The 12,693-nt window shown below is 34.4% G+C and overlaps 1 protein-coding gene across 3 annotated transcripts in view; it reads left to right on the top strand.

Moving 5' to 3' along the window:
• GABRA2 (gamma-aminobutyric acid type A receptor subunit alpha2) overlaps positions 1-12,693 on the top strand; it is a 63,520-nt gene that overhangs the window by 28,848 nt on the left and 21,979 nt on the right. For all 3 annotated transcript variants that reach the window (XM_021524958.2, XM_021525032.2, XM_077782831.1), the window contains 2 exons: positions 8,983-9,203; positions 11,501-11,583. In XM_021524958.2, coding sequence (XP_021380633.1) covers positions 8,983-9,203; positions 11,501-11,583 — 304 coding nt within the window. The remainder of the gene's footprint in view (positions 1-8,982; positions 9,204-11,500; positions 11,584-12,693) is intronic.

The following is a 12,693-nucleotide window of genomic DNA, read 5'->3' as shown; positions in this document are numbered from 1 at the left end:
CTAAGAATTTGTGAAGATTCTGTTCTCCTCACTAGCTGTTCTCATTAATGCTAATATGCTATGGTGTTTGATCTGTGACTCAGTATGATTTCTAGAATGTGGGTTTTTATTCACATTTGCTGTATTTTTCCAGTATCACAACTTTGCCAAAAAATCATTATGTCCAGAGGAATTTGATCTTTGACTGATTTTAAGCCAGCTGAATTTGCCATTGATAAATTCAAGAAGTAGAAGCTGAGACTGAGATTTTTCTCCAAATGTGTTAAAAGTCAAAAACATTTGGTCCTTGTAGTGGATTAACATTTTGACTAAGTTCAAAAGATGTTACTCTCTGTTCTGACCAAAATAGTCAGCTACCAAATCTGTTCTCTCTTGGCCAGGAGTCTGTTGCAAATGAACAAAAATATATCGGTATCTATATAATTTGTCTCAAAGTAAAGCTCTTGTATATCAACCACTCTATTTAATGTCAAGTATGCAAATATAAGGATTTTCAGCTTCCTTTTGAAAACTAGTGAGAATCAAGGAAAGCAAAGCAAAACATGGGTTTAAACAGATTTTACTTTCACTCTTCTGTCTTTTTGAGCTGTTATTTCTCAGAAATATTCAAGTTCAGTATTGTGATGCTATGCCTTGTAGGCTTCCAACCCAATCAGTGATAAAAAATTATTTTGACATTAGCCCGAGAGAAGAAAAACTGCATTATTTAGAAAAACAAAAAAATGAAAATTTGGACAGAACAACCGAAAAACAAAGCATCTCTTAATTTTCTGAAGAGTTATAGGAATAAATTCTTGTTACAGAGGCTGATTAAAACATTTATAATGAAATTAAAATGTTTAATATTTAAAAATTCAGAGGTCAAGGATGAATTTCGTTGGACTATAATTTGTAGGATAGAAAAGGATTGAACATTAAACCTGATTATGTTTCTATTTTAAAAATTAATTATTTGAAATCTGGTAGACTCTGCCATCATTATAAGGCTACATGCTGCAAACTTTAATTTCATCACTGAAAGCAATATATTTTTACCTCTTTTTCTCAGACTTGTTGTCTTTCCAGGCTCTCCTGACACTTTGGTTCCTAAAATTTCCCTCATAACCATAGACATATTAAGTGCTGATGCCCACAATGGAAAAGAAAATATATAAAAATTATACCTATTTACTTCTCAAGCAGTAGTTATTTTATGTAAGACAGATTATGTAGGTACTGAGAGCTTTTATATAAGGTCTGCTGTGAAGAAAGGCTTGCCAAGATTTAGCAAATTTTGCCTCAGAACAGTCCATCTGATTGTCGCTGGGAACGGTCTTCCCTGCTTTCCTCCAACACACGGATAGTAGGTGGCAGGACTTGAATCAATTTAGCTTGAATACTAAAACTAAGAAACCTTCTGAAACTTTTGTATTTCAACTTGCAGTCTTAGATGTTCATTGTTATTGGGGAATTTTGTTTACTGTGGTTGGACCTTTATTTCCAAGTCGCTTGTAAACAACAGTTTTTTCCAATTTCTTGATGGTAGACTTCCTGTTTTTCACTTTGAAGTCAAGGAACAGGTACATTTCTCTGTAGAGATCATAATACACAGCTAGTTCATCACTACACACACTTCCATCTCATCAGTTTTCAACTGAAATGTCAATAAGTGTTTCTAATTTTTCAAATATAGCAAAAATAGAAATTTTCAGTGAAGACTGAAAGTCAAATACAGATATAATCAGAAGGATTTTTACAGAATTCATCACTACAATTGAGGATGGTTCTTTAGAGCTAGTGACTGAACTTGGAACTCTGCTTCTTTTTTTCTGTCTTTTTTTCAGATTTCCTTATTTCATTTTGTATTTCAGGTGTTCTTTGGGGATTTCTTTTCTATCCAACTTTTTTTTAGTTCTGTTTTGTAGTCTAATTATTAGGTAGAATTCCTTGACTTAAGAGAAGCTCCACAGAGCTGGTATGATATGCAAGTCTGGACAGAATAAGGGAATGCACCAAGATGATTTATTTTTCAAAAAGATTTTTAGAAATTACTTTTATGTAGTTTTTTGAACTCAGTAAGAGAAAACTTAAGAGTAAAGGAAATTATAAATACACTTGGAATTTTTGGAGAGAATTAGGGAACATCTAGGTTGTGTTTTTATAATTGATATATTTCTGGAAAGTCAGTATATTGTTGGCTCAGGTAATTGCAAGTTAAATCCATACACTGAAATTTTGATGAGAATATCTCACATGATCTCTTGCAGAGCTTTTGTCCTTTTATTCTGTTGAGAAGCCTTTTTCTTCTGTGTAACATCCTGCCAAGGGAATCAGTATTGGAGATTGATTTGTCAGAGGCTGTGTCCAAGCCTGTCACTGCCGTTAGCTCTCTCTGTACCTTTGTTTGGATTCCTGTTCCTGGCATCAGGCATCCAGTGTGTTTCAGGGTTGCTCTTTCTCCATGTCTGAATAAAAAAGGGATAATGATAAGTATTTTTATTTTCAGTGACAGCAGAAAAGTGTCCTGTAGTCTCTTTTCTAAGTAATCCCTATTTGTATATTTTAAAGAACTCTCTTATCCCTCCTTGGTGCTTCTTTTAGACTCAGAGTTCACTCTACATCAGGTATATGGAAAAAAAAGAGAGAGAAAATTATTCAGAGAAGGTCCTTTTCATAATGAATATGAATAGAAAGACATTCTCTTCCCTAGACACTATCATTCAAACTGGTTAAACACATTTTCTCCAGATTTTTTTTTAATACTTCATGTTTTGATTAAATGCTTAGACAAAAATGACTGAAGTTGACAGATTAGGCAGAAATAAAAGGCTTGAAATGAGTTCTTCAAATAGAGAAAAATTGTGTTGTAATTCCCTAGAAATATTCCACATATTCTTGATAGTATGAAAGGGCATATGTATCTCACAGACATTACTTATGTATTTAAAAATGAATACATGTTCCTTTGAAATGCAGGGATGGGATTGTGTTTCAGTTTTTAACAGGGCTGTTAAGGGTTTTGATAAAAAATAACAGGGCAATTTCAAACCGGAATCCTCCTTCATCCGAATATTTTCAAGGATTCTAGTCACTAGTATGTAAGATCCACACTCCAAAAGATCTGAAGGGAATTTCAGGCTGTTCTGTGTTCTATACACATCAGAAGGTTTTGGAGAAGATGAAGTGGACTCAGTTTATTTATCTGTGCAGTGAGGTTTGATGTTGATAGACAAGTGCTTGTACAGAGGCTGAGTAGTCAGTGCTTACGACTGGAGCATCTAGGGCATTTGGAGGAGAAATCTTTCAGTCCTCATATTGTAAGACAATTGCTTGTTTTAAGAGAAGAGAAAATTAGATAGTGAGATGGATTTGTTTGTCCATCCTGGTAGGTGGGACGAGGTAAAGCCAAGGAGCACGAAGAGGAAGTAGCTTATGCTGTTGTACTGTGTTAGTCCTCCTGTGTGCCATCTGCATCCTGCATGGATCTGCCCACAGAGAAAACCACCAAGACAACCAACTAATGATGTGATCCTCCTACTGTAAAGCTAAATTCAGCACTTACTGAAAATATCTCGTGTGCAGGTTTAATAGATTGAATTGCAGAAGTTGCATCACAAACTTACCCTTGTCACACTGACAAATATCAGGCTATGGTAAGAGTGGGTATAATGGGCAGATTATTTTTATTTAACAAATTACATTTTTTGACTCTTCTGTCTAAACTCCTTCTTGGTTTTCTTGAAAGTAATTTTGATATTTAGATGCTTAGATAGATAGATAATTAGATACTAAGATGGTTAAGGGTTTTAAACAAATAAAAAAAAAATTGCACATGTCTTTAAGACAAATATGAAAACAACATTTTAAGAATTAAAATGAAGAAATTATACTGATGTAAAAATAAATACTAATATGCAGTTCCTGTATTAGCTAGGTGACATTTAGGTCCATGAATCTGAGCTGTCTCATCAGTGTATTAAGCACAGTATTTCTAACTGTTGTAAAGACTCAGTGAAAAGTTGTATGTGCCAATTCCCTTTTGCTTGCTTTTAATTTTTTTATTTGCATTTTAAAAGTTTTATATTTTACAGTATTTAAAATTTGCTTTTGTGGTTTTATATATATATATATGTCCATTAATGGCTTTAAGAGGGGTCAGGAAAAAGACAAATATATGTTACATAAATGACTTAGAAAAATCTTTACAAGAAGGGAATGAGGAACTTTGACTTGAACTATTCATTAAACAAAATACTGGATTCCAGAAGGTAATTAATAAAATGTTCCATCTGCTTCAGGACAATACTGCTTGCTAATGGATGCTTACAACTTTTAAGATATTTGGAACATGTCCATTTTTACTCCAGATGCTAAAATGCTAAAACTGTCAAAATCTGCCAACTGTTATTGGAAAGGATGAGAGTACAAGTTTTTGTTGTTTGAACTTTTTCTGTACAAATCCGGCCTTAACAAACAAACAAACAAACAAAAAAAAAAGAAATAAAAAAAAAAGACTGTAATGTAGTGGTGAGGGATTGCTTATACTCAGGTCAGTTAAGGCTCCTGCCAGAGATAGAAACATCTTTTTTATGGTGCATAGTATTATGCACAACAACTGCATATTAAAAGAGGAATAAAATTTCCTCACCATTTTATTCTTCATTGAAGTGGCAGAGGTCAAGTGCTTCTTAAAACTGTAGCAAGAATCTCATTGTCTGTACCTAAAATTTCATGTAAGGTAGTATAACACATATTTGAAAGGTTATGTTTAATTGTACTGTGTTATAGTCTAGCTGTATAAGCACCATTTTAGACACAACACAGTAGGAAACACTTTCTTGTCTAGAAATTATCACAGGAGTCCTCTGAAGACCTGGAAGAATGCTCCTGTGATTTTGTGGAGATATTGCACAATATACTGGAAAATGGTTAGGTCATGTCCAGAGAGAACAGGTGTTTTTCATAGGAGAATATTTGCAGAATGAATTAAATTAGTATGAGGTATTAATCTGAGTATTTCTTCTGGAGTCCAGATTTGCCTTTGTTACGAGCATTAGTCTTGACTGAAAAGCAAACATTACACAGCATTTACCACAAAGTGGCATATAGAAAATGTATTGAGTAGGAATTAGTCTCAAAATCTTTATGTAGCAGCTTTTTGTAGCTGGCTTTTTATCATATTGATTATAAAAAAGACTTCAATACCTCCTTATTTTTTCATTTTTTAATATGATAAACATTAGTAGGGATTCATGATCATAAGCAGAATAGATTTGGCACAGAAGAGAACATAAGATCAGTGAATATAGCACTGGGTTGCAAAGGCAGGGTTTGTATTTTGCTTTAAATAATCATTTTAAAAGGACAATGACAGAATTGAGATCCAAATACTTACATTGAAAAAATGCAAATAAGTCTGTAGAAAGATAAATTATTTAAGAACTATGTGAGATTTTACTACTATTGTGGTAAATGGAAACAGGTGTTTGTTATCATTCACACCAAACCTTGGTTTATTCCCTGTTTCTGTCTTCTAAAAAGATGTTCTGTAATAAAGATCTCCAGCAGAGACTGGATGGTGTTAGAAACCATCCCAAAGGTGAGGGTAACTCATGTTCTTAATAATTGATCATGGGAGCAGATTAGTGTGAAACAACACCCAATGACTGGTGTTTATAAACATGCATAGATACATATACCTACCTACATACATACATAGGTATACCTACATACATACATACCTACCTACCTACCTACATACATACATACATATATATTTATGTATCTATGTGCTAATTTTGGAAAATTTTGGTTGCAATGGAATGGGGGTATGTAGCCATTTTGGTTATTAGTATCAATAGCAATATAACAGTACAAAAGCATAAAACACTGAAGAAAATTTGTAAGGAAATGAAAGAAAGAGAAGGAAAGGAGAATAGAAAGATATCTCCACACATGATTTCGACAAGACTTGATGTAATTTCAGTTTTGTTAGTCAAAATTATGGTCACAGTTTTGATCTGCCAGGGGTGGGAGAAGCCAATGAAACATAGAGTTCAATGGGTTAATATATGTCCAGGTTTGCAATGGGTGTGCCCAGACACTTCTCCTGGGGAGGGGAGTTTTAAGCTGTCTTTTGCAATACCATGGATCTGTTGCAACTGTGGATCATGTGCAGTCCTGAAGTGGAAGATTCCAGAAATGAGTCTGGCAGCTATGGTCTCCCCATGCCAAACCCAGCCAGGGCTTATTTTCAGCACACCTGCATTGCTTTTCTTGTGGATACATTCCCTTCAGCCTTGTTTACTTCTCCTTAGACCTGAGATAATGGGTCAATTAGTAGCACCTTTAATTTATCTCAAATTCCCGTCAGGAGGCTTAATTTACTTTCCAAATTTCCAGGAATTCACAGAGGCATACTGGGGAGAGGGAGAGAGGGGAGTTCTGTGGTCTCAGATGAACAGTTGCTTCTTTATAGAGTTTGCCATAGCGGGCAAAGTCTTTCTATGATTACCTTAACAGTGTTTGAGCCATTAACCATGAGCCACACTACCTGTGGATCAGCCAGAGATTTCCCAGTAGGATCTCTAAAGGTTGCAGCTCATTCTCCTGCTCATTCTTTCCTGCTTATTCTACTTCCTTAGCTGTTGCCATGCAGCAGATGTGTTTTTTTTTTAAATGTTGCTGTTTTGATTTAGTGGCATTTCATATCTGCTTTTTTTTTTTCTATCTTATTTCTCTTGTAATTCTTATAAAAAAGCAGGATCTTTGAAGTTCTTTATTGATGGAAACATTGCAAAAAGGTCTAGATTTTTATTCTAGTCATTTATGTGCACAGGTATTTGCCAAAAGAACCTGTAGGATGTATCACTCACTCCTGTTGAATTTCAGTGGAGTTTCAAAGTCTTAATCCCTTCAGGCTTTTCTTCCCAATTCTTTATACCTCAAACATCAGTTTTACCATAAAAATGATTTATTGGTAGAACCTCTTAGATGAAAACTACAAGGAGCCTCTTAGGGCAATTTTCCTTTAATTACCTGGTATTTCTATCCATATTTCATATACTCCCCTGCTGCTCCTGATCCTCTATGATATTATGCATTTTGTCACTTTCCCTGGGCTGCAACTGAGCTGATAGGTAACTTGTTATTTGTAAATGGGATTTTAAGTCACATGATATCTAACAAATAAAACAACATATAAATCAGCAAATAAAAGAGGACAACTAAATGTGACCTATCATAGAGAAGTGAGCAAACCACTTGTTATGAGGCAGTGTCACTAGCAGTGATGAGGTACTGAACAAAATCAAGTATAATATCAAAGAAGTGAATGCTTTAGAGGTTCATAGTTTTGTATTAAACAGATATATTTATTATTAGAGAAAATAGTGGGATTAAAGGAAATCAAGCAGATAAATGTTCTGTCTACTGTCATGCTAGTTTTATTTAAGATTATTTTAAAATTTATAATTTTAAATTAAAAAATGACAAATTTTTATTACATTAATGTATGACCTTTTGGTATAGCTAAAAACTGAACTTCTGGTTTTTGTCAGATTAATTTTTAAGTATCCATAATTTCCAAAATTCCTCTTTACATTTGTTGCCATTGAAAAAGAGAACTGCTTTCTCTCCTGCCTCTGTTGTGCTCCTTCCCGTAACAAAATTCTCATTCCTTTATTCTGCATACTGTCCTTGGCCTCTGGCCCTGACCTGGAAAAGGGCCTCACAGCTCTTTGGCTAGCAGACCAAAGGAGCTGAAGAGAGCTGTCACTTGTCTCTGTCTAGTCAGCACTCCTTTTGTATTGCTGTATGATTGATGGAAAAGAACCTTAAGCCTTGTTAATCAGCACACAAGGGAGCCAGCAGAAAATGATAGAGGCTGATAAGTTCCTTGAAGTCACTTTTATATTTAAATCCCTTGAAAATTGGTTAAATTTTATCAGGCCTTGTCCATTCAAAGTAATTTACTTGAAAATGGTTTATGCAGAGCCATTGCAGTAGTACAGACTGTTGCAGCATACTAATATTTTGAAATCATGAGACCACATTTTGTACCTGTCCAACAAAACAAAATTGCACCAAGGTAGCATTTGCCAATATGCCAAATAATTTGCTTCCAACACATTTTTTTAAGCTCTCCCATAACCAATTTATATGCTGTGCTGACAGAAGCAAAACACTAAATCCATTTACAGTTCCATATTGAAGATAGCTGATGAATTTACATTATCAATGTTTAATCAGTTGTTTATTTGTTTGTTTTGTGGTTTAACCCCATCCAGCAACCAGCTAAACAGCAACAAAACCCACCAGATGGGCTACCCAGCCTGTTGAGACAAGCATCTGGTCTAGGTCATCAGTCTGCTTTTGCTTGAATTCTGTTTTATTAACTGTACTGCCTTCCCAAGAGTAGGCATCAGAGTGAGGTTCACCAGGCAGTGTGTGTCACCTGTTAATCATCAGCTGCTGTTTCGTACCTTGGTACATTTGTTCATAAAATCCACACCACTACAGAGCCTCACATTCCTCTTTGGAAAAATCTTATATAATTTTGCTTGTATATACTGTCCCCCTTATGGGTTGCCTTGTTTCCTTACTTCCAGGCTCAGCCTTTTCCACATTCTTGAAATACTGGGTTACTCTACAGAAGATACTGAAAGAACTACTTAATCTTGTGTTTTTTCCTTACTTTTCTTCCTTACTGTGTTTACTGAAATTACCCAGGTCATAGATACCTTGTATATCAGATGCAGATATAAATATTGAAAGAGTTCAATATAAAAACAACACCTAGCAATCATGAAGAAGAATGTTATACCCTTAATACACTCGCTTCCTGCTTATTATTCTCAGTACCATACAATTTTTTGTGATCATTGTTCTCCCTTGACAATTTTGCCAAGGGAATTTTGCAAACAAAGCTTTTCTATTTTTGTTCTCAGAAAGCAGATTAGTGTTTCATTGTGTCAAAAAAAGCATATATTTATTCCATTACAGGAGTACACAATAGATGTGTTCTTCCGTCAGAGATGGAAGGATGAGAGATTAAAGTTTAAAGGCCCAATGAACATTCTTCGGCTGAACAACCTAATGGCCAGCAAAATCTGGACCCCAGATACATTTTTTCACAATGGGAAGAAGTCAGTGGCTCATAACATGACAATGCCAAACAAGCTTCTACGAATCCAGGATGATGGGACACTCTTGTACACCATGAGGTATGTCTGCTCATCTCTTCTCTACTCAGCTTATTTCTTTATTTGATTTTTCCCAGCAACAAACAATTAACTCAGGTTTCAGGAGAACTCTCATTTGTTTTATTTTTCTCTAAGCAGAAAGAAAGCTACTAAAATGTATGTTTTGTTTCCAGTTCTGTTAAAAGTCTCTTGGCTGATAATGAGTTAGGTCAGTTTTCTATGTGTGCCTTAGTTTTTATAACATATTGAAGATACTGAACACCAGAATAAAGTTAAGGGAGACCTTCAGGTAGAGTTTACCAACTCTGTTTTAGAATGATTAAAATATTGTAGGAGTTGAGCCTGTTACAGCAGCCATTGTACTGAATATGTCAGCCCCTAAGCAATTTTTTTATTAAGATCAGGGCAATAAAAAAACAGAGCAAGAATGAAGAGATAATAATAAGGTCTCAAATTCTTTCCAGGAAGAGCTAAAGGGAAAATATGTCTTACTGTGCAATTAGTGTTTCTTAATATCTAATTAAAATATTTAACTTAGAATTTTGATTTTTTTCATCTTGTGCATAATTTGTAGCTAAGATAAATATTTAGCTGGTAAAATGTATTAAATTTACCTAGATAATAGAATATAGAATACAAAAAAATTATAAAAAATCATGTATACACAGATATTAGTAGCATTTTTGTAAGACTGATTTCTTCTTTGGTAACTCTTTTGGCAATAATGTTACCTATGTGAATTTTTTGGAAAATTTTATCCAGGTTTGCAGAAGCACCTGACTTAGTTATTTTCTTTTTCTTGGAGAATACTTAATAAATTGAAGTTGTCATGAATGTCAGCTTAAAAATCCCTAGCCTAAGTAAAATAGAAAATGTGAGTTTCAAAGTTAACATGTACCATGATACTTTCTCCATGCAGCCCTGCCAGCATCCCTGATACACAGCTCTGAAAGCCTTACACTATTAAATGTTAATGGATAGGCTGCTAATGATATTGGATAATTCAGTGGTTGGAGACATTCAGAAGAGTTTACCTGAACTAAATTCAGACCCCCTGTGTTGTATTTTTGCTTTGGCTCAAATCAGTATTTGAGAATTATCCATCTAAGCTGACTGAAATTCTCTTCCTCCGGAGGGTATAATAATCATATCCTATAAATAATATAAAATACTGTTGGAAACCATTATGAAGTATAAGCTGGGTCAGGTTAATTATAATTGACTAAGCATTTTTGTTACTTGTGAGTATATTGGTTCTCAGGGTATGAGATTAATGTGTACACTGATCTAATTGTTTTGCCTAGATTTTAAACAGCTATTTTTATCGTGTCTACATAAAATGATTGTGTGATTTACATCAGAGGCTCATGCAGTTCTTTTCTTTGCCTTCAGCTGTTTGCTGATTCTTATCTTTGGGTGCCCCTTGAATTCAGATAAACATTCCTGGGGAGTACAGGAGTAGAAATATGAAATATTTTTTGGTGGAAGGCTGGGAGAATATAGCAGGGAATACAATGATTGGGAATCACTGCAAATACAGGAGGATGTAACTGATGTTTGGGGCTGGATGAAGAGGAAGAAAACGCATACAGAAAAAATCTCTACCTGGAGAAGACTTAAAGGATAGGAAGGAGAGAAAGGAGAAATAGTTTTCTCTTTTTTTTTTTTTAAATTAAAAATAGTGGGGAAGTCCATGAAAAGCCTTATTCAAATACTTTTAAATTATTTTTAATTTTACTAATCCCTATATATGATTTGGGGATTTTTCACAAAATGGGCAAAAGTGAATGCTTTGTTAACATACTGTCACACTTTACATAAAGAATAACTACTAGTAACATGGAGAATGAGCAAAAGTAACATTTTGAAAGAATACAAATATTTTTTCTCTGTATCTTCCATTCAAACTGTAAAAAATTGAATTTAAAAGACTGAAGTAGGGTTCTTTGGCAAGTTAATTGTATTTGAGATGCTTTTTAATGAGCCTTTCAGAGCTTTAGTAGCACATGTACCTCAGAATACTATGAGAAGAAAATTCTTTTTCTTAACAACTTGGCAGTACTTAATTTGTATTTTTCTTTAAATGACCTTTGTTCATGATTTTGAGGTCAGCTTTTGCAGGTTCTTGATATGATAAATAAATACCTTTCAAAGGATCACATAAAATGGAAGAGGTAAAAGCTGATGTAAATTCTTGTTAGCCTAATATAAAATTTCAATTCAGTCTGCTAAATTGGCATGAACTCTGTTATTTTTCTGGAACTGATTTTCTTGTCCTGCTAAAAGACTTAAATGCATAGAGGTATTTTGCTTTTTAGGCTTACAGTCCAAGCTGAATGTCCAATGCACTTGGAGGACTTCCCTATGGATGCTCATTCATGCCCTCTGAAATTTGGCAGCTGTAAGTATATAATGTGAAGTATAGCCTTTGATTAGTGAATAGCTAACATTTCTCAGGATAATTTTGTTTCAGTAAATTGTTACATAAGGAATGTAAACCACAAGATGGGACTTCACAAAAAATCGTTAACCTGACACATCAAGATCCCTTTTCTCTATTCAAGTGTTGTGTCTTCTAGTGTATTTTAAAGATTTAATTACTCCATTTGACAATAAAACCCTGCACCTGATCAGTACTGCACTGGTCTACTTTCATTACAGTGTGCAAATCATACTGACCAACACAGAACTGGATGCTCATAACCAGTGTAACATTAACAAAGAGCAGATCAAAGACTTCAATGAGTGGGTCTTTTTAATTTATCACAACTTAGTTTCTCTTTATTGTTAATGATATTTTTAATGTTCTTATTCAACAAAGACAATAACAAATGGATTTCTGTGATAAAAAATTTCATTCTTTAGTGCATCTGCATGTTACAGACAGGTGGATTATTTCCTGGATTTTTTACACTAAAAGCTTTGTTTTTTCCCCTTTGGCTGCAGCCTGCATTCTCTGCTGGGTCCAGGAAAGGAAATTAGGTTTCTTTGAGGAAACAAGTTAAAACCTATAAATTCTGGCTGACTTCACAATAATTGTAGCAACCACAGAATGCAAAACAGGTGATATGCTGCCACTAAGGACATCATTAACCACATGATGTTGTCATAGCACTGTGCTGCTGTGCACACTCTCTCCATCATGCTCCAATATATCTGCTCCTTGGAGTTTGTAGCAAATTAAACAAAGCCCAAGTTTCTGATGATGTTTCCATATTTGAAGGAAATCTTAACTATGGAGATAAAAGATCATTAGAATGAATACTCTTTGCATCATGGAGCTTTTTCCTGCCCCTTCAATATTATATTTGATATACATAATGCAGCCTAAATAACTAACACCAGAGATGTTAGCCAAAATCGGCTGACTAATAAAATTCACATATATGTGCCCAGCAAGGCATGTTGGATTTATAAGGTGTTGCAGGAAACAAAAACCTCATATGTAGCCTCAAAAGAACTTTAAAACTCCCATAATAATGAAACTCATACTCAGGTCCAAAGGCTACTT

This window comes from Lonchura striata, chromosome 4 (assembly GCF_046129695.1).
Source record: "Lonchura striata isolate bLonStr1 chromosome 4, bLonStr1.mat, whole genome shotgun sequence".
Lineage (NCBI taxonomy): Eukaryota > Metazoa > Chordata > Aves > Passeriformes > Estrildidae > Lonchura > Lonchura striata.
The sequence above is the reverse complement of the archived record's forward strand: the minus strand, read 5'-3'. Positions and strand labels throughout refer to the sequence as shown.